The sequence below is a fragment of the Chlorocebus sabaeus genome, chromosome 6 (assembly GCF_047675955.1).
Source record: "Chlorocebus sabaeus isolate Y175 chromosome 6, mChlSab1.0.hap1, whole genome shotgun sequence".
Lineage (NCBI taxonomy): Eukaryota > Metazoa > Chordata > Mammalia > Primates > Cercopithecidae > Chlorocebus > Chlorocebus sabaeus.
Window position 1 is genome coordinate 10,487,249 of NC_132909.1, and position 25,931 is coordinate 10,513,179.

General features: G+C 53.7%; 1 protein-coding gene across 2 annotated transcripts in view; it reads left to right on the forward strand.

Moving 5' to 3' along the window:
- SLC8A2 (solute carrier family 8 member A2) overlaps nucleotides 1-19,383 on the forward strand; it is a 43,001-nt gene extending 23,618 nt beyond the window's left edge. Inside the window, exons 4-10 of one of the 2 annotated variants that reach the window (XM_007997360.3) lie at nucleotides 816-1,238; nucleotides 7,575-7,678; nucleotides 7,829-7,846; nucleotides 11,093-11,217; nucleotides 11,505-11,604; nucleotides 16,960-17,238; nucleotides 18,905-19,383. In XM_007997360.3, the coding sequence (XP_007995551.2) occupies nucleotides 816-1,238; nucleotides 7,575-7,678; nucleotides 7,829-7,846; nucleotides 11,093-11,217; nucleotides 11,505-11,604; nucleotides 16,960-17,238; nucleotides 18,905-19,281 (1,426 nt within the window). In that variant the 3' untranslated portion in view covers nucleotides 19,282-19,383. The remainder of the gene's footprint in view (nucleotides 1-815; nucleotides 1,239-7,574; nucleotides 7,679-7,828; nucleotides 7,847-11,092; nucleotides 11,218-11,504; nucleotides 11,605-16,959; nucleotides 17,239-18,904) is intronic. The other variant, XM_007997361.3, reaches the window with a different exon arrangement.
- The last annotated feature ends 6,548 nt before the right edge of the window (nucleotides 19,384-25,931 follow it).

Below are 25,931 nucleotides of genomic sequence, written 5' to 3' on the forward strand. Positions count from 1 at the left end.
GTCAGTATCTGTCGAATGAATGAACCGTAATTAAATCATTAAATGTGCAATTGTCATGGTGATATGGCTCTCCCATGGGGCTGTGAACCCTGTGAGGACAGGGCCTGGTTACTGCTGTGCCCCCAGCACCACTCAGCACAAGGCACAGAATGGCTACCCTTAGGAGTGTTTGCTGAATGAATGAATGATACCAAGTTAAGGTGTATGGACTTTCTCTTGGGGACATCTGGGAAGGGCTTTTATCAGAGGTATGACAGAGTCCTTTCTGGGTCCTATATCCCTGCCACTCAAAATGTGACCAGGACATCCCCCTGGAGCTCATTAGAAATGCGATTCTAGAAACCCCGGGAGCTTCTGAACCAGAATCTGCATTTTCACAAGATCCACCAGGGGACTCATATGCACATTAAGGTTTGAGAAGCAGGGATGTAGAACACCCCAGGCTCCCTCTTAACTCTTGGGCTTTGCATGTGCTGTTCCTTCTGCCTAGAGTATGCCCACCCACTAATGCCTCCTCCAGGAAGCCTGCCCTGATCTCAGCCTTATCCTTACCTGTTCTGCTCCTCACGAATTCCACGCGGGGAGGGGCCCACTCTGTCTTGTTCCCGCTCTGCAGCCCTTCCTCTAGGACGCCCACCCTGATTCACCCTCAGTATTACGTCTTTAGTGCCTGTCGACCCTCATACTTGGGAGTTCTCCTATGGCACCTGCCCCTCCTCTGGGAAGCACGTCCAGACCCCTCCCCCCCGCCCCGTACAACACACAGCCGATGACCGACCCTCACCCCGCTCTTCCCGCTCCCCACCCCGCCGCAGCGAGGGCACGCTGGTGTTCAAACCAGGCGAGACGCAGAAGGAGCTGCGCATCGGCATCATCGACGACGACATCTTCGAGGAGGACGAGCATTTCTTCGTGCGGCTGCTGAACCTGCGCGTGGGCGATGCGCAGGGCATGTTCGAGCCGGACGGCGGCGGGCGGCCCAAGGGGCGGCTGGTGGCGCCGCTGCTGGCCACCGTCACCATCCTGGACGACGACCACGCAGGCATCTTCTCCTTCCAGGACCGCCTGCTGCACGTGAGCGAGTGCATGGGCACCGTGGACGTGCGCGTCGTGCGCAGCTCGGGCGCGCGCGGCACCGTGCGCCTACCCTACCGCACGGTGGACGGCACGGCGCGCGGCGGCGGCGTGCACTATGAGGACGCGTGCGGAGAGCTGGAGTTTGGCGACGACGAAACCATGTGAGCACTCCCGCGGCGGCCCAGAGAGGGGTGGGGCTTCGGAATGGGCGGGGCCTGATGGGGCTCAGGGGCGGGGCCTGGGTGAGCCGTGCCCACATCACGGTCTGGTCCTTGTGGAGGGGTGGGGCTTGCGTGGCTGTACCCACAAAGTGGGCGGGGCTTCACTGAGCAGCTGGGCCCTCAGGAGGGGCGGGGCCTGAGTGAATCGTGCTCCAAAGTGGGCTGGGCCTCGGGAGGGGCGGGGCCCGGGTGAGCTGTGTACACAATGTGTGCGGGGCCTGATGGGGTTGTGACTGTGAAATGAAGAGGCGAGGCCCAGAGGGGGCGTCTGGACAGGTGAGAAGAGGGTCCCAAGGAGGAAGGGTGGACGAGATGAGGAGAGATGGGACAGGGGCCTGGAGAGAGCAGTGTGGGGCCTTAATTGGTAGCTGGTGGAGTGTGTCCTGAAGAAGAGGGCCCAGGGAGATGTGGGGAGAGGCCTGTGGAGGTGAGACGCTGTCTATGGCTGTGAAGAAGGAGCGGGTCTAGAGCGATGGGTGGGGTCTGGGTTTGGACATACGACACCAGGAAATGGGAAAATGGATGTGGACTGCGGAAGAAGGCGGGGCCTAACAAGATGGGGGGGGTCTGAGGAGGCATAGCTAGGGAAGGGGTGGAGCTTCTGGGTATGAGGAAGAACCTGGGGAAATAGCGGGACACCTAAGGGGAATGTGGGCGAGGCTTTGGGAAAAGATGGTGCTGGAATCTGGGGGCCTGCGAAGGCAGGGCAGGGCCTGGAGAGACACTGAGGAGCCTGAGGTCTGGGATTTGGGAAAATGGGGTTTGGGAGGTGGGCTGACTGGATACACTCAAGACACACACGTGTAGACAGACATTTACAGATCAAACACAAAGCCATTTATAGGCACCACACACACAAAGACACACACGGCAGGGCCAGGCGTGGTGGTCCACACCTGTAGTCCCAGCACTTTGGGAGGCCGAAGCAGGAGGATCATTTGAGGCCAGGAGTTCGAGAGCAACCTGGGCAACATAGCAAGACTCCTACTCTAAAAATAATTGTTTCAACTTAGTGGTAGCGCATGCCTGTAGTACCAGCACTTTAGGAAACTGAGGCGGGAGAATGGCTTGACCCTTGGAGTTGGAGACCAGCCTCTACTCTACTAAATTTTTTTTTTAATTAATTGGGCATGGTGGTGTGCATTTGTAGTGCCAGCTACTTGGGAAGCCAAAGCAGGAAGATGGCTTGAGCCCATGAGTGAGGTGCTGTAATGAGCTGTGATCACCCACTGCCCTCCAGCCTGGCCAATACAGTGAGACCCTGTCTCAGAAACAAAAAACAAAAAACAAAACACATGCAGACACACATAAAGTCACAGACACGTACACTAAATTATAGAGTCAGGGCTGTTCTCATGCCTAGATCCCTGGCCACCCCTTGCACAGGTGCCTGAGTGTCCCCCTATGTGTGCCTGCAGCCTCACATTCCCCCACCCGCCTGCCCAGGAAGCAGGCAGCGCCTGCCCCTCCTCTGCCCGCTCCCTTCCGCCCCCGCATGCCCGTCTGTCTCCCTCCTCTCTGCCGCCCACGCGCCTCCTACTCAAGCGGAGTCCCCACCGCGCTCCCCCTCCCTCCTCCTCCCAGCCTCTGCGCCTCCGCCTTGGGCAGCACTCAGTTTCTCACTGCGCTTGCTGTCTCTTCATCTCTCCCTCTGCATCTCTCATTCCCTGGGCTGACTCTCTCTGGGTCTCTGCGTCTCTGTTCATCTGCGGCTCTCTGTCCCCAGCACCTCGCTCTCTGACTCAGCTTATATTTCAGGCACACTCTCCACACCTTTCCTTCTCTCTCTCTGTCTGGCTTGGTCTCTGTCTCAGGGCTGTTGAGAACTTGGGTTGGGGGCTGCGAGAGGCACCATCCCAGACCCCTCTCTCACACCAAGAGATAAGGGGAATGGAGAGTTTTATTTCTTCTTCTTCCAGTCCTTCTTGTAGTCCAACCTGCTTCCCTCCTGCTGCTGCAACCCCACAGGCCCTCTCCTCCCCCACACGGCTTCCCCAGGCTGGGACACCCTCTGTCCCCCACCCCCACAAGCTCCCAGCTGTGGCGTCAGAAGACGGAGAACAGGAGGCTAATTAGTGTTCAGGGAAACTCTTCCTTCCTCTGATGGGCAGGCGCTAATTAGAGACGCTTTGAAGCAGCTGGGCTAGAGGAGCAACTCAGAGATGGAGGAGAGACACACAGAGACAGGGTGGCAGAGAGACACAGAGACAGAGACCCAGAGATAGACACAGGGAGAGCTGAAGACAGAATAACAGAACTGGAGAGAGAAACAGAACAGAGAGACACAGAAAGACAGGAACTTAGAGGCCAGGTGTGGTGGCTCATGCCTGTAATCCCAGCACTTTGGGAGGCCAAGGCGGGTGGATCACCTGAGGTCAGAAGTTTGAGACCAGCCTGACCAATAGGATGAAACCCCGTCCCTACTAAAAATACAAAAATTAGCCAGGCTTGGTGGCATGCACCTGTAATTCCAGCTACTTGGGAGGCTGAAACAGGAGAATCGCTTGAACCCAGCAGGCAAAGGTTGCAGTGAGCTGAGATCGCACCATTGCACTCCAGCCTGGGCAAAGAGCGAAACTCCATCTCAAAAAAAAAGGAAGAGACACAGAGAGAGATGCCTTGAGAGAGGGAGAGAGGTGGATATTGAGAGACTGAGATGGAGGGAGACTGAAAGGCAGAGAGACACGGAGGCGATAAAGACACTCATGGAGGAGAGAGACTCTGACCCAGGGAAGGAGAAGTTCTCACGATGCGGCAGAGAGAAAAGGGAGTTGGGGTCAGTGAGAGACAGGAGAGGAGGAGACTGGGTCAGAGATCAGAGGCCAGCAAGGGAGAAGGGCAGGAGAGTGGAGTTTTCAGGAAACAAGGGGGCAGGCTGGGGAGGAAATCTGCTTCCTTTGATCTCAGGAAGTCCTGCCTTGGTCTAACTCGAGACCCTCTTGCTGATTCCTGCACGTTGGGATTCTCCTGCGTCTGGGTCCCCTGAGGGCGCGTCTGCCAGGGCGCAGTTGGCGTGCCTGTCACTGTACATCAGTCACTGTGTGTCAGCGCATCGCAGCGTGTCTGCGAGAGTGAGCGACAGAGGTGTGTGTGTGTCACCCTGTCAGCGTGTCACTGTGTCGGCAGCTGTCTGTGTGGGTCACGGTGTATGAAGAGCATGTCTCAGGAGACCCTCCCTCCTCGCCGGCCCCAGCATTTCAGCACCGCGGACAGCTCACAGCCCTTGCCGAGGTCGGGGGCGGCCCTTTCTTTCCACCCACAGAAAATTGAAAATATCCTGGAACCAGGAGGGTGGAGGTGGGCGGATGTCCCCACATGGCCGTCTTGTGTGCGCCTGTCCTTGCGCGGGTGTCGCTGTGTCTTGTGCGTGTTTGTGTGTTGAGATGCGTCTTTTGAATGACTGCCTGATTGAAACTCTTCTGCTTGAAGTGCCTTGACTTTGGTTACTCTGTTCTTTAGACTCTGAGAGACAGAGACAGGGAGAGAAGAATCCAGATAAAGAAGGGCGGACCGGGTGCGGTGACTCACATCTGTAACCGCAGCACAGGGGAGGCCAAGGTGGGAGGATCACTTGAGGCCAGGAATTCAGGACCAGCCTGGGCAACATAGTGAGATCCTGTCTCTATAAAAAATTTAAAAGTATCCAGGTGTAGTGGGGCACGCTTATATTTCCAGCTACTTAGGAGGCTGAGGTGGGAGGATTGCTTGAGTCCTGGAGATCAAGGCTGCAGTGAGCCATGATTATGCCACTGCACTCCAGCCTGGGCAACAGAGCGAGACTTTGTCTCAAAAAAAAAGGAGGGCAGAAAGATGAGAAGAGACTGAGACAGAGAATGGAGAGAGTCAGAGTCGGAGAGAGAAACTGCTGGAGAATCAAAGACAGACAGAGTCAGAGATGGAGAGATAGACCCAGAGAAGCTGAGACAGGCAGAGAGAGAAAAGAAGATGGAAAATGTAGGGACAGAGATGCAGAGGGCCACTGAAGGAAGTAAACAGACACCAAGAGGCGTCAGGAGTGAGATGTAAGGTACGAGTGTCTAGGTGGTACCACAGTGAGGGGCTGCAGGGTGGCGATGTCGCCAGGGCTGTGGTGGGGGAGTCGTGCTAACTGACGGGCATCTGGTCCATGCAGTCTTGCCACTGCAGTGGGAACGGCTGTAGGGTGTGATGGCGTGTGGGTGTGGGCGGTGTGATCGGCTGTGCTTCCTCGATTGGGTGACTGTGTGGGCTGGGTGTTTGTGTTTCTGGGTTCTGGGGCCAGGCCTTGTGGGACTACATGGTTCCTACAGCTGAAAGAGTTGCCAGTGGCAGAGTTGTGGGCACTCTGAGTTTGTGGATCTTTGGGGTCAAGGGGTGTGGGTTGTGTGCCTGAAGGTGACAGGTAACTTTTGGCTGTTTCCTGCCACCCCCTGGTTACCATAGGAGCAGAGATGCTGAGAAAATCAGTTAGCATCAGTACTTGGTTAACTCTCCAAATCTGGTTGGGATGGAAAACAGGAAGCTGAGGATTTTCTGTGCTGAAGGATTGGAGTGAGCGAAATATGTATGGAGGGTGTGCTCCATGCCAGAGACTGTTCTGGGTGTTGGAGATAGAACAAAAAGCATAAATGAACTTACCTGGGGGAACTTAAATTTAAAAATGGGGAAGCAAATGGTAAATAATGAACAATAAACTAAATAAATATTAGTGGGTGTTAGAAGGTGATATTTAAAGAAGACAGGCCAGGTACCGTGGCTCACATCTGTAATCCCAGCACTTTGGGAGGCCAAGATGGGAGGATCACTTGAGGCCAGGAGTTCAAGAACAGCCTGGGCAATGTGGTGAGACCCCATCTCCACACACACACAAAAAATTAACTGAGCATGGTGGTGCATGCCTGTAGTCCCAGCTACATGAGAGGCTGAGGCAGGAGGATCGCTTGAGCCCAGGAGTTTGAGGCTGCATTGAGCTATGATTGCAGCACTGCACTCCAACCTGGGTGACACAGCAAGACCTTGTCTCCAAAAATAATAATAAATACACTAAAAAGAAAGACAACAGAGCAGTGTAAGGGAGTGCTGGGGTGGGAGCAGTGAGGGATTTCACTATTAAATAAGATGGAAGGAGTGGGCCTCATTGAGAAGGTGAAGTTTGAATGAAAAACTGGAAGAACTGAGGAAGTGAGCCTGAGGGAAGAGTGTTCTAGGCAGAGGGAACAGCCAGCGCAAAAGCCCTGATGCATAAGCAGGCCTGGCTTGTTCAAGGAATAGCAAAGAGGCCAGAAAGAGAATGAGTACTAGATTGCAGGGGATCTTGTGGGCCATTCTAAGGACGTTGCCTTTCATTCTTTGAGAGATAGGAGCCATGCAAATGTTTTGCACAAGGGAGGGACCCAGTCTGACCTTGGTTCTATCAGGATCACTCTGGCTGCTCTTGGAAGAACAGACTGGGACGGTGGGGGTGAAGCTGAAGCATAGGATTATTTAGGAGGCAACTAGTAATCTAGGTAGGAGACAATAGTGGCTGGGCTGGAGTGCAGGGGTTAACAGTCTGGATTCTGACAGTTGTGTGTTCAAAACCTGTCTCAACCATGAGCTCATACTGCTTTACTTTTTTAATTATTATTATTATTTTTTGAGACGGAGTCTCGCTCTGTTGCCAGGCTGGAGTACAGTGGCACGATCTCAGCTCATTGCAACCTCCACCTCCCAGGTTCAAGCGATTCTCCTGCTTCAGACTCCTGAGTAGCTGGGACTACAGGCGCTTGCCACCACATCCAGCTAATTTTTGTATTTTTAGTAGAGACAGGGTTTCACCATGTTGGCCAGGATGGTCTCAATCTCTTGACCTCATGATCCGCCCGCCTTGGCCTTCCAAAGTGCTGGGATTACAGGCGTGAGCCACCGTGCCCGGCCTATTTTTTAAAATAAATTATTCAATATAAATAGAGATGGGATCTCAATATATTGCCCAGGCTGGTCTCGAACTCCTGGCCTCAAGCAACTCTCCCTCCTCAGCCTCCCAAAGTTCTGGGGTGACAGGCATGAGCCACCACGCCCGGAATGCTTTACTTTAATCAGACTCAGCTTCCTTACCAGTGCCTGGTTTTGCTTCTGTCAAATGGGGATGATAATAGAGCCTTCCTCCCTGCGTGGTGGTGAGGATTAAATGAGAGTCTGGGGTCTGGGACAGAGGAGGTGCTGGGAAAACTGGTTGGCTGCCAGGAGGGCTGCCTGGTGATTCTGGGGAGGGGGCCTCATGCTGGGTGTTCTGCCTCCCCCTTGCCCCACTCACAGGAAGACTCTTCAGGTGAAGATAGTTGATGACGAGGAATATGAGAAAAAGGATAATTTCTTCATTGAGCTGGGCCAGCCCCAGTGGCTTAAACGAGGGATTTCAGGTGAGAGGTGACCAGTGGGCTGTGGGAGAAGTAAGGGGTCCAGGGTTGGGGGACTTTCAGGGGCTCAATTGCAGGCACTCCTTAAAGCTCGTGGACCTGAGCTTCGTGGGGAACTGATCTCACTGTCTGCCTGTCTCTGTTTCTCCCCAGCTCTGCTACTCAATCAAGGTGAGTGAAGTCACCTCTGGGCTCTGAGTGGGGAGGAGCCACTGGAAGAGGGCCTGGGGGAGGGTCCCAGCCCCAAAGTTACCCTTCCAGGTTGGGTTTGAGGCAGATTGGAGGTGAGATAAAGGCAGATTCAGGGCTGGGGGACGACAGGGGCTGGCCTGAGAGTTGGTGGTGCCTGTGTGAGTTTGAGATTACAGCGAGCATTTTGGAGGTCAAGATTATGTCTGTAACATGGTGAAACCCCTGTCTCTTGTAAAGATACAAAAATTACCTGGGTGAGGCCGGGTGCGGTGGCTCATGCCTGTAATCCCAGCACTTTGGGAGACTGAGGAGGGTGGATCACCCAAGGTCAGGAGTTAGCAAGCAGCCTGACTAACATGGTGAAACCCCATGTCTACTAAAAATATAAAATTAGCCGGGCCTAATGACGCACTCTTGTAATCCCAGCTACTCAGGAGGCTGAGGCAGGAGAATCGGTTGAACCTGGGAGGTGGAGGTTGTGGTGAGCCGAGATCGTGCCATTGCACTCCAGGCTGGGGAACAAAAGTGAAACTCTGCCTTAAAAAAAAAAAAAAACTAGCTGAATGTGATGACAGGCGTCTGGAATCCCAGCTAGTTGGGAGGATGAGGCACAAGAATCGCTTGAACCCGGGAGGCAGAGGTTGCAGTGAGCCAAGATTGCACCACTGCACTCCAGCCTGGGCAACAAAGCAAGACTCCATCTCAAAAGAAAAAAAAAAAAAAGACTATGTCTATAGTCAGGGTTGTAAGTCATCCAATCGGATCTGGGTTTGTGAGAGTGGGGTCAGAGAGGATCCAGTTTGGGGTTGATTGTGGTGGGGTGGCATTTGGACTGGAGATCGGTGTTAAGACCATATTAAGGTGAGAGTCACAATGGAGGTTGCTTCCTGGGTTTCTGGTGGGATAAGATTAGAATTGGAGTCAGGTCTAGGTCAAAGCTAAAGTTGGACTTTAAGGTGAGTAATAGAATTTGAGGAATTTAGGTTAGAATTGGGGCCAAGGTCAGAGATTGGACTAAGAGTTGGGGCTAGGGTCAGTGGCTTTTAGATGGAAAAGTCGTTTTGGAGTCAAGATTAGAATTGGGATCTGAGGTTAAGATCAGGGTTAGACTAAAGATTGTATTTGTTGGAGGAAGCAATATAAGCTGCTATAACAAACTGACCCACAAATCCCTGTGGCTTCACACAATAAAAGTTATTTCTTGACTGGGCACAGTGCCTCATGCCTGTAATCCCAGCACTTTGAGAGGCCCAGGTGGGCGGATCACTTGAGGTCAGGAGTTCATGACCAGCCTAACCAACATGGCGAAACCCCGTCTCTACTAAAAATACAAAAATTAGCCGGGCGTGGTGGTGCATGCACCTGTAATCCCAGTTACTCAGGAGTGTGAGGCAGGAGTATCACTTGATCCTGGAAAGTGGAGGTTGCAGTGAGCCAAGATCGTGATCGTGCCCACTGCACTCCAGCCTGGGTGACAGAGCGAGACTCCATCTCAGAAAAGTAAGAAAGAGAGAGAGAGAGAGAGGAAGAGAGAGAGGAAGCGAGGAAGGGAGGAAGGGAGGGAGGGAGGGAGGAAGGAAGGAAGGAAGGAAGGAAAGAAAAGAAAGAAAAAAGTTATTTCTTGTTCAGGCAAAGTTGTTTTTTGTTTGTTTGTTTTTGTTTTTGTTTTGGGATGGAGTTTCACTCTTGTTGCCCAAGGTAGAGTGCAATGGCGCGATCTTGGCTCATGGCAACCTCTGCCCCCCGGGTTCAAGCGATTCTCCTGCCTCAGCCTCCCGAGTAGCTGGGATTACAGGCGCCCATCACCACACCTGGCTAATTTTTTTGTATTTTTAGTAGAGACGGGGTTTCACCATGTTGGCCAGGTTGGTCTCGAACTCCTGACCTCAGGTGATCCACCTGCCTTGGCCTCCCAAAGTGCTGAGATTACAGGCATAAGCCACTGCACCCGGCATCTCAGGCAAAGTTTTACGAGTGTTCCTAGTTGGTAGGTGGCTTTCTTCTGCCATGTGGCCATTTCATCTTGTGACTCCACTGTGCCAGGAAGCTTTGGCATTTTACCTGAATTTGCTGCTGGGGAACAGGGCAAGAGAGTTTGGAGACTCACATGGGAGGTTTTCAGGGCTAAGCCTAGAGGGACTGATCATCACTTCTGCCCACATTCTAGTGTCCGTAACTCAAGCCATGGCCACGCCCAGCTGCAAGGGAGGCTGGGAAATGTAGTTCAGCTCTTTGCCCAGGAAGGAGAGGAAACAGGTTCAAGTGAACACACTTCAGCCTCTGCCACGTGGTCAAGCTCCTCATGAGTGATGGTGTCAGAGTTGGGAGTTGGGACTGAGGTTTGGGGTCAGGTGTAGGACTGGAGTTAGATCTGGAGATGGAGTTTGGGATTTGGCTTGGGGTTATTGATGCTCCAGGTTATGGTGAATGTTAGAGTCGGGATTAGGGTTTAGGGCTAGGGTTGTGCTGAGGTCAGACCGAGGGCTGAGGGTTGGGGTTTGGAGTCAGTGTTGATGACAGGCTTCCATTTGGGGCCACAGTGAGAGTCAAGCTCAAAGTTAGGGACCAGAATTAGGGTTGGGCTGCTGCTGGGCTTGGAGTCAGGGGTCAGCATACTTTGGGGAGAGAAGTGAGCTCAGGACCAGGATGTAGGTGGGTCTGGTTCCAAGATTTGTGCCAAAATCAGGTGTCCTCCCCCTTCCTCACCACCTCAGCCACACTCTAGGATGTTTCCAGAAACTGAATGTAGAGACCCGGCCTCCCCTATCAGGGTGGCGGCAATGATGATAATGTTGGTGATAATAATAAAGATAACAGCATGTATTGAATATTGATTGCGTGCTAGGCACTGTTCTAAGCACTTCACACGAATTAACTCATTTAAGTCTCACAACCATCCCATGAGGTAGGTATTAATTATTGTGCCCATTTTACAGATATGAAAACTAAGGCACAGAGAGGCTCAGGCATTGCCTAAGGTCTCACAGCCTCCACCCATACGAACCCCAGAGCCCACCAACTAAAGGTCATGGACCAGCCCGTGGGAGCTGGGCCTCGGGGCTGAAAGAGACGGTGGTCAGGTGGGAGGCTGGGAGGAGTCGCCAAGGAGCTTCCCAGAGGAAGAACAGATAGGCTCTCTCTAACTATGGGGACAGGTAGTAAAGGCATCACAGGCCCAGTTAGGTAGGTCTCCCGGGAGTCTAACCCCCATCCCTCATGCTGCAGGGGATGGGGACAGGAAGCTAACAGCCGAGGAGGAGGAGGCTCGGAGGATAGCGGAAATGGGCAAGCCAGTTCTTGGGGAAAACTGCCGGCTGGAGGTCATCATCGAGGAGTCGTATGATTTTAAGGTGATTTTCTGGGGCCTAACCTTCCTGGAGTCTGGCCTGGGTCATTTCCTTGGGGATGGTCTGGAAAGTGGGGAGCCACAAGGTTCCCAAGGGCAGGCCAAACGAGGGTCCCGCGTCAGGACCACGGACAGCACATGCCTCCCTTTTCCTCGCTTACCTTCAGAACTTGGGTGTGGAAAGTTGAGGACCCCTGGGCACAGGCTGTGAGCAACCGACCCAGGACCCCATATGGAGATTCCCTGATTGGCTCAGGGGCAGTGACCTCTCCCCCACCCTCTCATCCCCAGAACACCGTGGATAAACTCATCAAGAAAACAAACTTGGCCTTGGTAATCGGGACCCATTCATGGAGGGAGCAGTTTTTAGAAGCAATTACGGTGAGCGCAGGTAAGTGGGGAGGGAGGAGAGAGAAGAGAGAAGGATGGAGAGACAGAGACACAGGGAAAGGGGGGAGAAATGAATGGAGAGACGGGCACAAAGATAAAGAAACAGTCTGGGCACGGCGGCTCACGCCTGGAATCCCAGCGCTTTGGGAGGCTGAGAAAGGAGGATTACTTGAGGCCAGGAGTTTGAGGCTGCAATGAGCCGTGATCGTGCCCCTGCACTCCAGCCTGGCCAACAGAGCAAGACCCTGTCTCTAAAAGAAAAATACAAACAGGAGAGACACACACACAGAAATACACAGGGAGAATCAGAGACATGGAGAAGACATGAGACAGAATGAATGGTGAAACTGAAATGGGCTGGGGAGATGGAGAGGCAGGTAGACGGGGACACAGAAAGGGCAGAGATAGGAGAGGTGGCAGCTGGAGCTGCCGGGAGGAAGCTGGGAGGGTTTATGTTTGGCTGTTGGCTGAACCGGGAGGGTTCCCAGCCTGGGCTTTCTCACAGCGTCAGGCATCAGGAAGGTGGGAACAGGTTAAGTCGCGTGGTCACCCCAGAGAGAGCCGGGGTTCCTCCGTTGCCCTGGAGACAGTGGCCAGGGCACCCAGCTCTCTCCCACCTGCGCTGGTCAGCACCCTCCTTGGCCTCAGACAGGCCCACACTGCCCCCTTGTGGCTAGAGACACTATGACACTTGGAGCCACAGACGGTCTTGGAAGCCAACACTGGCTCTTTGTGATACGGATTGGGGAGACTGAGGCTCAGAGACAGAGGAGAGAGTGGCCTGAAGTCCCACAGGGAGTGCAGAAAAGGCCCGAGGTCGGAGCTCAGGGCTTCAATCTCTTACATAACATCAGGGTTAAGGCCCCAGCTCTTGGGGACTGAAGGCATACATGGAATTGTGGTTGCAAAGAAACTGGGCAAGTGGGATCAAAAGAAACCAGGCTTAGGGGCTGGAAAAATACCAGGCAGCAGGCCTAGAAACACTAGACTGTTTGCCCAGTAGAAACAAAGTGGCATCTCCCTCTGAAGCCACATTCTTCTGACATACTTCTAAGGGATCTTCTGGGCCCGACCCTGTGTGAGACATTGCCAGGGACACAGAAGTGACCGAGACATTCCTGGCCCTGTCCCCGTGGAGCTTACAGTCCAGTGAGGGAGATAGACATGTCACAAGAGAGAGACAACCCAGAGTAGGCAGGGCTGGGATGGGAGACCCGGAGGAAAGCCGTGATGCGGTTCCTGATCCAGCCTGAAAGTCGGGGAGGGCTTCCTGGAGGGGGTGGCTTCTGAGCTGAGTCTTCAAATGGGAAAAGATGTCAGCCAGGGGGAGGGAGAAGACAGGGAGAGTGTTTCAGGCAGAGGGACAGCCAAGCACAGAAGCCCTGGAGTGTGCGAGATGGCACATTTTTTGGGTGGGTGCCTGGCGTTGGGCAGGAAGAAGAGGTACCAGGATGAGGCTGGAAATCGGCAGATTTCCACACTGTTCTTTCTGAGCCACAGCAGGGAGCTTGGGTGGCATTTTGAACACACTGGGGAGCCATGGAGGGTTTTGAATGGGGGAAGCCCCTGGAGCTAGAGAGAGCTTGTGGGAGGAAAGTGGAGAGGCTGGATAGCGTGTGGGCAGAGGCTGTAGAAACTAGCAGGAGAGGGCGGGCGCGGTGGCTCACACCTGTAATCCCAGCACTTTGGGAGGCTGAGGCGGGCAGATTACCTGAGGTCGGGAGTTCCAGACCAGCCTGACCAACATGAAGAAACGCCGTCTCTACTAAAAATACAAAATTAGCCGCACATGGTGGCCTGCGCCTGTAATCCCAGCTACTCAGGAGACTGAAGCAGGAGAATCGCTTGAACCTGGGAGGCGGAGGTTGCGGTGAGCTGAGATTGTGCCACTGCACTCCAGCCTGGGCAACAAGAGCGAAACTCTGTCGCCGAAAAAAAAAAAAAAAAAAAAAAAAAACCTGGGCCATGCAGGGGCTCCTTTGAGGTTCATTCCACGAACAATGGGGAGATGGCAAAGGGCTCTTTGAGCTTCGGAACATTTCCTCTGGGGACTTAGTGGAGATAGAGGATGAGGCGGAACTGAAACGACGTGTGAGGTGGTGGTCGCGGAGACCCAGCATACATTGGGCCCTGGGTTTATAGAAACCAGGTGGTTAGATCAGGTGATTAGACCGGGGTGGAGGAAGAATAATAACATAACAATAATAGTAATAATAATCCTGATGATGACAATGGTGACCCTATCATGTCTCTCTCTCTTTTTTTTTTTTTTTGTTGTCGTTGTTGTTGAGATACGTAGTCTCAGTCTGTCGTCCAGGCTGGAGTGCAGTGGTGCAATCTCAGCTCACTGCAACCTCCGCCTCCTAGGTTCAAGCGATTCTTCTGCCTCAGCCTCCTGAGTAGCTGGGATTACAGACACCCACCACCATGTCTGGCTAAGTTTTGTATTTTCAGTAGAGATGGGGTCTCACCATGTTGGCCAGGCTGGTCTTGAACTCCTGACCATGGGCACTGCACGGGCACTGCACGTCCAAACCTGGTCAAATTAGGTCACAATAGGTGATACAGCTCTAAGCATGAGGCATCCTTTACAAAGCTCAGAAAACACATCCGTAACCCAATGCCCATATCAGGAAAGCCAGGGCTTTCCTGGCTCAAGTGATCTGCCCACCTCGGCCTTCCAAAGTGTTGGGATTACAGGTGTGAACCACTGTGCCCGGCTGACCCTATCATGTCTTGAGTGCCAGACATGGTTGAAAATTTATTTCCTGTGTGAACTCATTTTAATTAACGTATCCGCAGTGTCTGGATCAGAGCTTGGTCACTTTGCGCTTTGTCCAGCTTGTGCCTTTTGGTTCTTTGCTGTGCGAGGACAGAGCTGCTGGAGGGGTGAGGGAGAAGGGCAGTCCTCGCTCCCTTAGGGGATGAGTCGGGTCGCATCTTGCACGCAGAGGTGCTTTTGTACTTCCTTTACCTCCCTTCCTACTGTAAGCTCCTTGCAGGCTGGACTTGGCATGGAGCATCTTTGAATTTCCCCCAGGCACCAAAAAAAGGCCTTCAGTAATAACAATCGAAACAATAGTAATAACTCTGGAGGTGTCCGAGGCACCGTTGACAGCACTCATTCGGTCATCACAAGCTTCCCATGAAGCAGGTCCAATCATTGATCGCAGATAGGCACCCAGAAGCCCAAAGGGGTGAGGACACTGATTCAGGATCACACAGTGGATCCAGGGTTGGACACCAGAGAGGTGATTTCAGAGTGACAGTCATAATCACGAGCCTCCCTGTAGAGGGGAGCAGCTGGGGAAGTCAGCTGAAGCCAGAGTCCACAGAATGCCAAGCCTAGGCGTTTGGGCCTGGATTTGAAGGTAGTACAGACCCAAGGAAGGATTTGGAGCAGGGCGGGCAGCAGCCCCAACTTCTGCAATAATAGCAGCCCCCTCACTCCCAAAGAGCGTGGCCTCCCTGCTCTGACCTCAGCTGTGTCTTACATCAGTTAGGGATGCGCTCAGCAGTGACTGGTCAGGAGCTACGTTCGTTCTCAGCATCCTTCCAGATGTCGTGCGTGCCACACACAAGTGTGGTCATTGATTCTCATTCATTGCTTTATACTAATCAGCTTAGGGTGAGGTAAACAAAACACTGCATTAAGGCTTTCAGGTTATGGAAGCCACTGCAGGTCGGCTGGGCATGGTGGCTCACACCTGTAATCCCAACACTTTGAGAGGTCTAGGAGGGCAGATCACTTGAGGCCAGGAGTTCAAGACCAGCCTGGCCAACATAGCGAAATCCCGTCTCTAGTAAAAATACAAAAAAATCAGCCAGGTGGGGTGGTGCACACCTGCGATTCTAGCTACTCAGTAGACTGAGGCATGAGAATCACTTGAACCCAGGAGGTGGAGGTTACAGTAAGCTGAGATCATACTACTGCTTGGGTAACGGAGGGAGATTCTGTCTCAAAAAAAAAGAAAAAAGAAAAAAAAAGGCACTGCAGGTCCAAACCTGGTCAAATTAGGTCACAGTAGGTGATACAGCTCTAAGCATGAGGCATCCTTTACAAAGCTCAGAAAACACGTCCGTAACCCAATGCCCATATCAGGAAAGCCAGGGCTTTCCAGAAACTCTCTGTTTCTATCTCATTGCCAGACTAGGTCAGATGGTCACTCACGGGAGGAATTCTGGCAAAACAAGTATTTAGCCAGGGATATAGCAACTGCCAACTGCAAGGGATTCTGGGAAAGTGAATACCATATTTTTTTCTGAGGCCATGGCTGCTGCTAGCCTCAAGGGATTCTAGGAAAGTGATTAATTTTGGCTGCGTATATAGCCCTCTAGCTGCAAGGAATTCTGGGAAAGTAAGTACATTTAGTGGAGACTGTGGCTCTGGTTAGCTGCAGTGAATCTGAGGAAGTGAATACTTCTAGCTGTGGCCTGGCTTTTGGTAACTGTGAAGGCTTCTGGGAAAAGGAATAATTTTAGCTAGGGGTATGGCTGTCCCTGGCAGCAAAGGGTCCTGGGAAACTGGATATTTTTAGCTAGGCAGATGTGGCCTCCTTTAGCTTCAAGGGATTGTGGGAAAGTAACCGTTTTTATCTGTTGACTTGGCCATATTTAGCTGCAAGTTGTTCCGGGGAAGTAAATATTTTTCACCTGGGCCCATTCATGCTCCTAGCTTCAAGGGATTCTGGGAAAGTAATGGGTTTTAGCTGCTGACTTGGCCACATTTAGGTGCAAGGGATTTTGGAAAAGTAATGGGTTTTAGCTGCTGACTTGGCCGCATTTAGGTGCAAGGGATTCTGGGAAAGTAAATATTTGTCACCTGGGCCCATTCACACTCCTAGCTTCAAGGGATTATGAGAAAGTATTTTTAGCTGCTGACATGGTGACACTTAGGTGCAAGGGATTCTGGGAAAGTAAATATTTTTCACGTGGGCCCATTCACACTCCTAGCTTCAAAGGATGCAGGGAAAGTAACTGTTTTTAGCTGCTAACATGGCCACACTTAGGTGCAAGGGATTCTGGGAAAGTAAATGTTTTTTTACCTGGACTCAGTCATGCTCCTAGCTCCAAGGTATTCTGGGGAAGTAACTGTTTTTAGCTTAGCCATATTTAGATCCAAGGGATTCTGGGAAAGTAAATATTTTTCACCTGGGCCCATTCGTGCTCCTAGCTTCAAGGGATTCTGGGAAACTAACTGTTTTTAGCAGTTGACTTGGCTACATTTAGGTGCAAGGGATTCTGGGAAAGCAGTTCATTCAGTGGGACTTGCTGTCAGGAAGTTAGACAAAACAGGGCCTCTGTAGGTAAGGAAAGAAGTCTGAGTGTGTGCCCCAGCTGGGTCATGTGCCCACAGGGGACGAGGAGGAGGAGGAGGACGGGTCCCGGGAGGAGCGGCTGCCGTCGTGCTTTGACTACGTGATGCACTTCCTGACGGTGTTCTGGAAGGTGCTTTTTGCCTGCGTGCCCCCCACCGAGTACTGCCACGGCTGGGCCTGCTTTGGCGTCTCCATCCTGGTCATCGGCCTGCTCACCGCCCTCATTGGGGATCTCGCCTCCCACTTCGGCTGCACTGTTGGCCTCAAGGACTCTGTCAATGCTGTTGTCTTCGTGGCCCTGGGCACCTCCATCCCTGGTAACACCTTGGGAGACTGTGGTGGGGTAGGCTTGGTGGGGTAGGATCTCAGATGAGCCAGGCAGGGGCAACACAGGATCCTGCTGAAATGAGGTGGGTGGAGTCACACAGCGCCCATGTGGTAGGTCTCAGAGAAATATGGAGGTGGGGCATAATAGAAGCTAGGCAGTGGGTCCCCTAGTTGCAAGATGTGAATTGAATCTTCCCCAAAAGCACCCAGGTGGAAGGTCCCATAACACTGAGGTGGCAGGAAATGCTAGAAACCAGATAATGGATTTCGTAGAGAGAAGGTGGCAGGGTGGGGAAGAGACAGCTGTGGGGAGAGGGGTTCCCAGGAAGATAGTGCGAATGTGAGAGAAGCTAATCAATCAGTAGGTTCCATAGAAACAAGCTATTGATGCTCCATCCCCCAAGAAACCAGACAGAAGAGTCCATGGAACTATGTTGGGGGACATGACAGGAACGAGGCCAGTGAACCTCAAAGTTGGGTTTTTTGGGTTTTTTTTGGTGGAGTGCAGTAATCTCATGATCTCGGCTCACTGCAACCTGTGCCTCCTGGGTTCAAGCGATTCTTCTGCCTCAGCCTCCTGAGTAGCTGAGACTACGGCACCTGCCACCACACCCAGCTAATTTTTACATTTTTAGTAGAGATAGGGATTCACCATATTGGACGGGGATTCACCGTTATTGGCCAGGCTGGTCTCGAACTCCTGACCTTGTGATCTGCCCGCCTCTGCCTCCCAAAGTGCTAGGATTATAGGTGTGAGCCACCATGCCCAGCCAAACCTTAAAGTTTTAACTAAGATGAGGGGGCAGGTGGGGCGCGATGCCTCATGCCTATAATCCCAGCACTTGGGGAGGCCGAGGCAGGAGGATCGCTTGGGCCCAGGAGTTTGAGACCAGCCTGGGCAACATGGTGAAACCCCGTCTCTACAAAAAATAAAAAAATTAGCTGGGCGTGGTGGCACATGCCTGTGATCCCAGCTGCTAGGGAGGCTAAGGTGGAAGGATCACCTGAGCTGGGGAAGATGAAGCTGCAGTGAGCCATGATTGCACCTCTCCTCTCCAGCCTGGGCAACAGAGCAAGACCCTGTCTCAAAACAAAACAAACAAAAAATGCAGCCGCGTGCAGTAGCTCACGCCTGTAATCCCAGCACTTTGGGAGACTGAGGCGAGTGGATCACCTGAGGTCAGGAGTTCGAGACCAGCCTGGCCAACATGGTGAAACCCTGTCTGTACTAAAAACACAAAACTTAGCAGGGCGTGGCGGGCGACTGTAGTCCTAGCTACTCAGAGGCTGCCGCAAGAGAATCGCTTGAACTCGGGAGGCGGAAGTTGCAGTGAGCTGAGATCACGCCACTGCACTCCAGCCTGGCTGACAGATCAAAACTCCGTCTCAGAGAAAAAAGAAAGAAAAAAAATCAGGCAGTGAGTCCCATAGAAGAGAATGAGTCCCCCAGAAAGCAGGCGGCGGGTCCCATAGAAAGCTGGCAGCGGTTCCGGTGGCGAGCAGGCCGAGGGGTGGTGATGGACTTTGCCTCTTGGGTGGGGGTCAGGGGCATTGAACCCACACTGCCCGCAGAAAGCAGGCGACGGGGGCAGGCGGATGCCCGCCCCTGTGGGTGACGCGTAGAGCCCCTCCGACCCGCGTGTCTCTGCCCCGCAGACACGTTCGCCAGCAAGGTGGCGGCGCTGCAGGACCAGTGCGCCGACGCGTCCATCGGCAACGTGACCGGCTCCAACGCGGTGAACGTGTTCCTGGGCCTGGGTGTCGCCTGGTCGGTGGCCGCCGTGTACTGGGCCGTGCAGGGCCGCCCCTTCGAGGTGCGCACTGGCACGCTGGCCTTCTCCGTCACGCTCTTCACCGTCTTCGCCTTCGTGGGCATTGCCGTGCTGCTGTACCGGCGCCGGCCGCACATCGGCGGCGAGCTGGGCGGCCCGCGCGGACCCAAGCTTGCCACCACCGCGCTCTTCCTGGGCCTCTGGCTCCTGTACATCCTCTTCGCCAGCCTGGAGGCGTACTGCCACATCCGGGGCTTCTAGGGCCTTGCGCAGAGACTCGTCCCCACCGCCCGCCCGGGGCTAGGGACTCAGCTGCACCTGCTCTTGGACCCTGGTCTCCTTTTCCCTCCAGACTCGGCCTCCTCTCCTGGGACTCGGCCTCCCTTCTCCGCCCCCACCCCGGGCTTTGATTGCCCCTGTCCTCTGTCCCCAGTAGATCAGCCTTCCCTCTCCCTCTCGGGAGCCTCCCCAGTTCCTCCCCTGCGGTGACCCCAACTCCAGCCCATCCTGTTGGTGACCGTCCATACCCCTGGGGAAATTTCCACCCCAGTCCCCTCCCAAGGGAACCACCCCCAGTAACCATCCTGGGGATTTTAAGGTCTCTCTTCCAGGTCACCCAGCCTGGCTCTTCCCCCAAAGTCTCACTTCCCCTAGTGACCCCCCCACCCCATTTCACCCCATGCCTCAGAGCCTCAGAACCTACCCTCCCTGGGGGACCCTCGAAGGAGGCTGTCAGAGGCCGTCTCAGATCCCAGCCCTTCCCCCCAGCCCTCAGGGAGCTCCGCTCAGCCCCGGCGGGGAGGAGCGGGTGGGTGTGCGCGAGGAGGCCGCACACCTTTCCAATCCCTCCACTCGGGGTCTTGGGAGGACACTCATTCTCCAGGCTCGGAGACGGGAGGGGAGAAGTTTGGGGTTTCAGTCCCAGGGCTTAGCTGGAGAAGGCACATTTTGAACCTGCAACTTCAGACATTCCAGCGCCCCCACTCGCCCTCCACTACCTCTGAGAGCCTAGCCACGCCTTGGAGGGAGGGGCCTGTGTGTGTATATAGTGTGTTTGGGGGAGGGGGGACACGGGAGGGTGCATGTCTTGGGAAAAGGGGGTGACAGACTTAACTTTTGAGAGGGCAGCAGACTCCCTCAGCCATGAGAACCAGCTTTGGGGAGGAGGTCGGGAATCAATGCGAGTCCAGCTGATCTCCCCTGACAATCTGGAAGGTTCATTTTGCCCTCAGTGCCAGCTAATCCGGGCAGGACCCTCGAAGAGGAGACCGAGGGTCCCAGAGGACCAATGCTACAAGCCAGCAAATGCTGCCACATCTCTGCCTGATGGGGGGTGGGGGTGGGTGGGGGGATGGGACTGGGCCAAGGGATCTGGGTGGGCATTTTTAACTTTGGAGGCCATCCATCTGTTGGTAGGCCATCTGCATTTTCTTACTGTTGATGTTTCCTGCCCAAAGGACACATTTGGGCAGTGCCACCCACTCCTTGGACCCCTAGGATGACCCAGCTACCCCCATAACTTTCTGCTTCCCACAGGTTTTCAGCATTCTATCGTCCTGTTGTGCTCAGCCCCAACATCCCAGACCCGTTACCCGCTACCCTTCTTTCCCCCGGCTCATCATCAGTCGCTGTCTCTTTTCTGTGATTTCTGTAAAAGTTGCCATAAAACTTTGAAATTCTGCCTGAAAAACAGTCCCGTGGGAAGCTGGGATTCAGGAGGAGGGGGCTAATAACGTCTCTGACTGAGATTTGGGCAACTGCTAAACCAGGTAATCTGGGTTTTTGCGGCCCGCGGTCGTCTGCGGGACACACCCACATACAGCCGCAGCGCCTGGGTCCAGCCGCCAAGCTCTTCCACTAACCACGCCTCCATCATTAGCCTCGCTCCTCCACTAGCCACACCCCCATCCATCAGTCACGGGCTTCCACTAGCCACGCCCCTCCAGTATCCACGCCTCAATTCGTCAGTGTTGGGTTTCCCCTAGCCACGTCCCCATTAGTCAGCCAAGCTCTTCCACTTGCTACGCCCTCATCCGTCAATTACGGGTTTCCACTAGCCACGCCCCCATCCATCAGCCTAGCTCTTCCACAAGTCACACCCCCACTCATCAGTCGTGCTTCAGCCACGCCTTCCTGCTTCAATCAGGGGTTTCCACTAGCCAGCCACGCCCCCATGCATGAGTAACAAACTGTTCCTCTTTTCGGGCATCCTGGTAACACAGAGAGACGTTCATTTGCCTGAGCCAAAGAGCTGGGGTTAATGGGGTTTCCTAAATAAAGTAAGTAATTTTCTCAGATCCTACAGGAGGAGGGGTGTGTGTGTGTGTGTGTGTGTGTGTGTGGTGCCAAAGGACACAGCCTGTGTAAAGGTGTGGAATTGTGAGATAAGGCTTTTTCAGAGCCCTGGAAATGGTTATCATGAACGAGGTACGGGGTGCGTGGGGAGTGAACTTGAGGACAAATCGTAAGAGACTTTATCAGCCACTCTAGGGAGCTTCGAATTTATCCTAAGAGTAAAGGGGAGCTTTGGAAGGGATTTAAGTGGGGGAAGGAGGCAGGTGGTTGATATCACCTGATTTATCAGACGTTCCTCCTGGCTACTGGGGGCTGGGAGGCCAGGGACAACGCTGGAGCAGGGACAGGGGCAGCAGAGGAGGGAAGAGGGGAGTAGGGGGGTGGGAGGGCAATGGTGAGAAGGGAGTGGTTGAGAGAGAGAATGGATGGGGCTGGGTGAGGGAGTTCAGGGACAGCATCTGGGCAGGAGAGAGGTGGTGTGTTCATTCAAACGGAGTAGCCAGGGAGAGTTGGGTGAAAGGGCTACTAAGGAGTAGGCAGGGTTGGGGAAAACGAGAGAAGGTGCAGTACCCCAGGGCTAGCAGCAGAGGGAGCAGTTGCCATACCTGAGCTAAAAGGGGTGAGCAGAGGCACCCGAGGCTGCAGAGACCCGGGTACCTGGGTCTGTAGAGTAGAAGAGTAAAGGCATCGCCAACCTGCGCTGGGGGTGGTGGGCGCCGGTAGAGTAAGCGCCTCAACCTCATTCTGCTCCCACCTGCTAGTCTCCTGCCACTTCCTCCCACTGGCCATACCCAACCTGAAGTCCCAGGTCAAGACAATAGGCCCGCGGCATGGTGACTCACGCCTGTAATCCCAGCACCTTGGGAAGCCAAAGCAGGAGGGTCGATTAAGCCTAGGAGTTCAAGACCAGCCTGGGCAACATAGCGAGTCCCCGTGTCTACAGAAACTTTAAAAGTTAGCCAAGTGTGGTGGCATGTGTCTGTAGTCCCAGATACTCGGGAGGCTGAGGTGGGAGGATTGCTTGAGTCCAGGAGGTCAAGGCTGCCGTGCACTATGACTGCACCACTGCACTCCAGCCTGAGTGACAGAGCAAGACCCTATCTCAAAAAAAATAAAAATAAAAAATCAACCTTTGGCTTTAGGCCTTGATGAGAACAGGTTTGTGGAAGGTGTAGGGGCAGAAGGTGCGCTGATCTGCAGTGGGAGGTGGGGAAACTGAGTCAGGGCATGTAGCTCACTGTTTGGAGAGCCCTGATATGAGGAGGGGAGGTTGCTAGAGGAGCAGTAGGGCATTGACTACAGGGGCACAGGAGAGCAAGTGAGGCCTGTGCTAACAGCAGCTGGCAGTGATGGGGACCCCCCAAGCATGATCTCCTTAAACCCATTGCCAATTCCATACATCACCCCATTCCACGGAAGAGGAAACTGAGGCTCAGAGAGGTGAAGCAACACGCCTAAAGTTTCACAGGTAGAAGGGCAAGGATGGGACAGGATGAGGTCCAGGGTACAGAATGGGACAAGGGACACCATCTTTTTTTTTTTAGACGGAGTTTCACTCCTTTTGCCTAGGCTGGAGTGCAATGGCGCGATCTCGGCTCACTGCAACCTCCGCCTCCCGAGTTCAAGTGATTCTCCTGCCTCAGCCTCCCAGTAGCTGGGACTACAGGCGCCCACCACCACACCCGGCCAATTTTTGTATTTTTAGTAGAGACAGGTTTTACCACATTGCCCGGACTGTTCTTGAACTCCTGACCTCAGGTGATCCACCCACCTCAGCCTCCCAAAGTGCTGGGATTACAGGCGTGAACCATCGTGCACAGGCTGGTTTATTAACACCATCGTGCACAGGTGTTTATTAAGACACCTTCATCTTAATAAACGCAGACAGAGGGGGTGTAGAGTAAGGTCTCAGCTTCAAAGGGGGACACATTGAGAGCTTGGGGCTTGGAAAACATGAGGGCTTTCACACCTGTCCCGTCACCTCACCCCAAAGGTCATGATTCTCACCTGGATGCAAAGAGCTCCATGGGGTCAGCTTGGGAGTGACTGGCATTGTCCTTGGAGGCAGCATAGCATAGTGGCTGACCTTCTCTGTGCCTCAGTTCCCTCATCTGGAAAATGGGCGATAATGATGCTCACAGTACCTATGTCACAGGGTTGTCGTGAGGATTAAATGAATATACATTAGCCTCACAGGCCGGGTATGGTGGCTCATGCCTGTTATCCCAGGTACTTTGGGAGGCCAAGGTGGGAGGTTTGAGTCTAGAAGTTTGAGACCAGTCTGGGCAACACAGTGAGACCCCATCTCTACTAAAAATAAAAATTATCCAGGCAACGTGGTGCACACCTGTAGTCCTAGCTGCTCCAGAGGCTGGGGTGGGAGGATCACCTGAGCCCAGAAGGTTGAGGCTGCAGTGACTCACGATCATGCCACTGCACTGCAGCATGGGTGACAGAGTGAGACCCTGTCTCAAAAAGTAAACAAATGAACAAAACCCAAGCGAAACCCAAAGTCATCTGCCTGGAGGGACCTCAGTCTTTCTTAAGGCCTTCAACTGACTGGATAAGGCTCACCCATACAATCTACTTCACTCAAAGCCAACCGATATTAAATGTTAATCTCATTTTTAAAATACCTTTACAATGGCTGGGTGTGGTGGCTCACACCTATAGTCCTAGCTACTCAGGAGGCTGAAGTGGGAAAATCACTTGAACCCGGGAGGCAGAGGTTGCAGTGAGCCAAGACTGCACCACTGCACTCCAGCCTGGGCAACGGAGCAAGATCCTGTCTCAAACACACACACAGACACACACACACACACACCACTTCACATCAGGGCAGCACAGCTTAACCGCGTGGACACATATGATTCACCACCACGAGAGGTACTTCTTTTCCCTTTGCTTCCTCTCTGCCCATCCATCATGTCCCTATTGGCCACTGCCTTAGACTGAGCACCAACAGAAGCCAGCCCACAGCAAGGATGGGAGGGAAATAGTTTATTTGGGAGGTGATCCCAGGAGGCACTGGAGGGAGATGGGAAAGAAAACGATTAAAGGTGGTGTTGAGGGCTGGGCACGGTGGCTCACACCTGTAATCTCCGCACTTTGGGAGGCCAAGGTGGGCTGATCACCTGCGGTCAGGAGTTCAAGACCAGACTGGCCAACATGGTGAAACCCCGTCTCTACTAAAAATACAAGAATAAGCCGGGCACAGTGGCAGGCGTCTATAATTCCAGTTACTTGGGAGGCTGAAGTAGGAGGATCACTTGAACCCGGGAGGCAGAGTCTGCAGCGAGCCGAGATCGTACCGTCAGCCTGGGTGACACAGTGAGACTCCATCTCAAATAAATAAATAATAAAGGTGGTGTTGAATGAGCAGGTCACCCTGTGGACAACGAGGTCTCAATCCTGCTGGGGACCTCTCAGGGAACTCTGGAGTTGCCCCACCTGAAGACTTTGGGTTATGTATCCACTAACTCCTGTCTGATGGTGGCCCAGGACTCCTTTAGGGGTGCTGACGTACTGCTTCCCACCCTGGTCTGGAATGCATTCAGGGAAGGGTCGCAGGTGCCAGCGTGAGAGATGCTGTTGGGTCCTGGGTGGTATGAGTGGGTCAGAGACAGCCTCTGCTATGATTACCTCCCAGAACGGGGGTCTCACTACCTCCCTCTTCCAGTAAGGCAATGCGTGGGCACCAGCACAGCACTGACTGTGCTCAGGTTGCCCTCTCTCCTGGCTTGATGCCCCCCAGCTCCCTCCTCGGCCTCTCCCAGGGAATCGGGAAGGGCTGGTACTGGCACCTCCTCCACGTTCTGCCATCCCCCTGAGGATTGAAATCAGACACTAGGGAGGACTTCCAGGCACACATGGCCAAGGGAGAGAGGGATGGGGCTCCAGGCTTTGGTACCTCCCAAGGTACCTCCTCACTCTCTCCTCGCCACGTTTGCCTCCCGTTGGTTCCCTCCCTGCAATTCTCTCCCTGGGAAGTGCGGGGAAGGGAATGCCATGGGTGGTGGATTGAAAGGGGTGGGTGGGGTCAGTACAGGGGGAACACGATGGTGGAGGGGGTGGAGAAAGGGCACAAAAAGAGGAGGGGAAGTTGGAAAGGGGGCAGAGAGCCAAGCACAAAACACAGGGGCCGGAGCGGCAGCAGAGACAGAGATACACACAGGATGCAGACGGAGGAAGCCCGGAGACTCAGAACACAGCGCAGGGAGCAGGGCGGGGCGGGGGTCGCACGGCGCCAGGGCAAGGCCCTCACCCCATTCCCAGCACACAAAGCCAGTGAGGCCAACGCTGAGGGTGCGCTCAGAGACCAGAGATTAAAAAGGCACAGCTGGGCCGACAGAGCCCACGGCAGACAGAGGGACACGGACAGACAGGGAGAGAGAGACACGGATAGAGAGGGAGAGACCGAGAGGGATGGAGAGACAGAGAGAGATGGAGAGACAGACAGACAGGGAGAGACGGAGAGAGAAATGGAGAGGCAGAGAGATGGAGAGACAAAGAGGGAGAGACAGAGAGATGGAGAGACAAAGAGGGAGAGACAGAGAGGGAGAGACAGAGAGATGGAGAGACAGAGAGATGGAGAGACAGATGGAGAGACAGAGAGA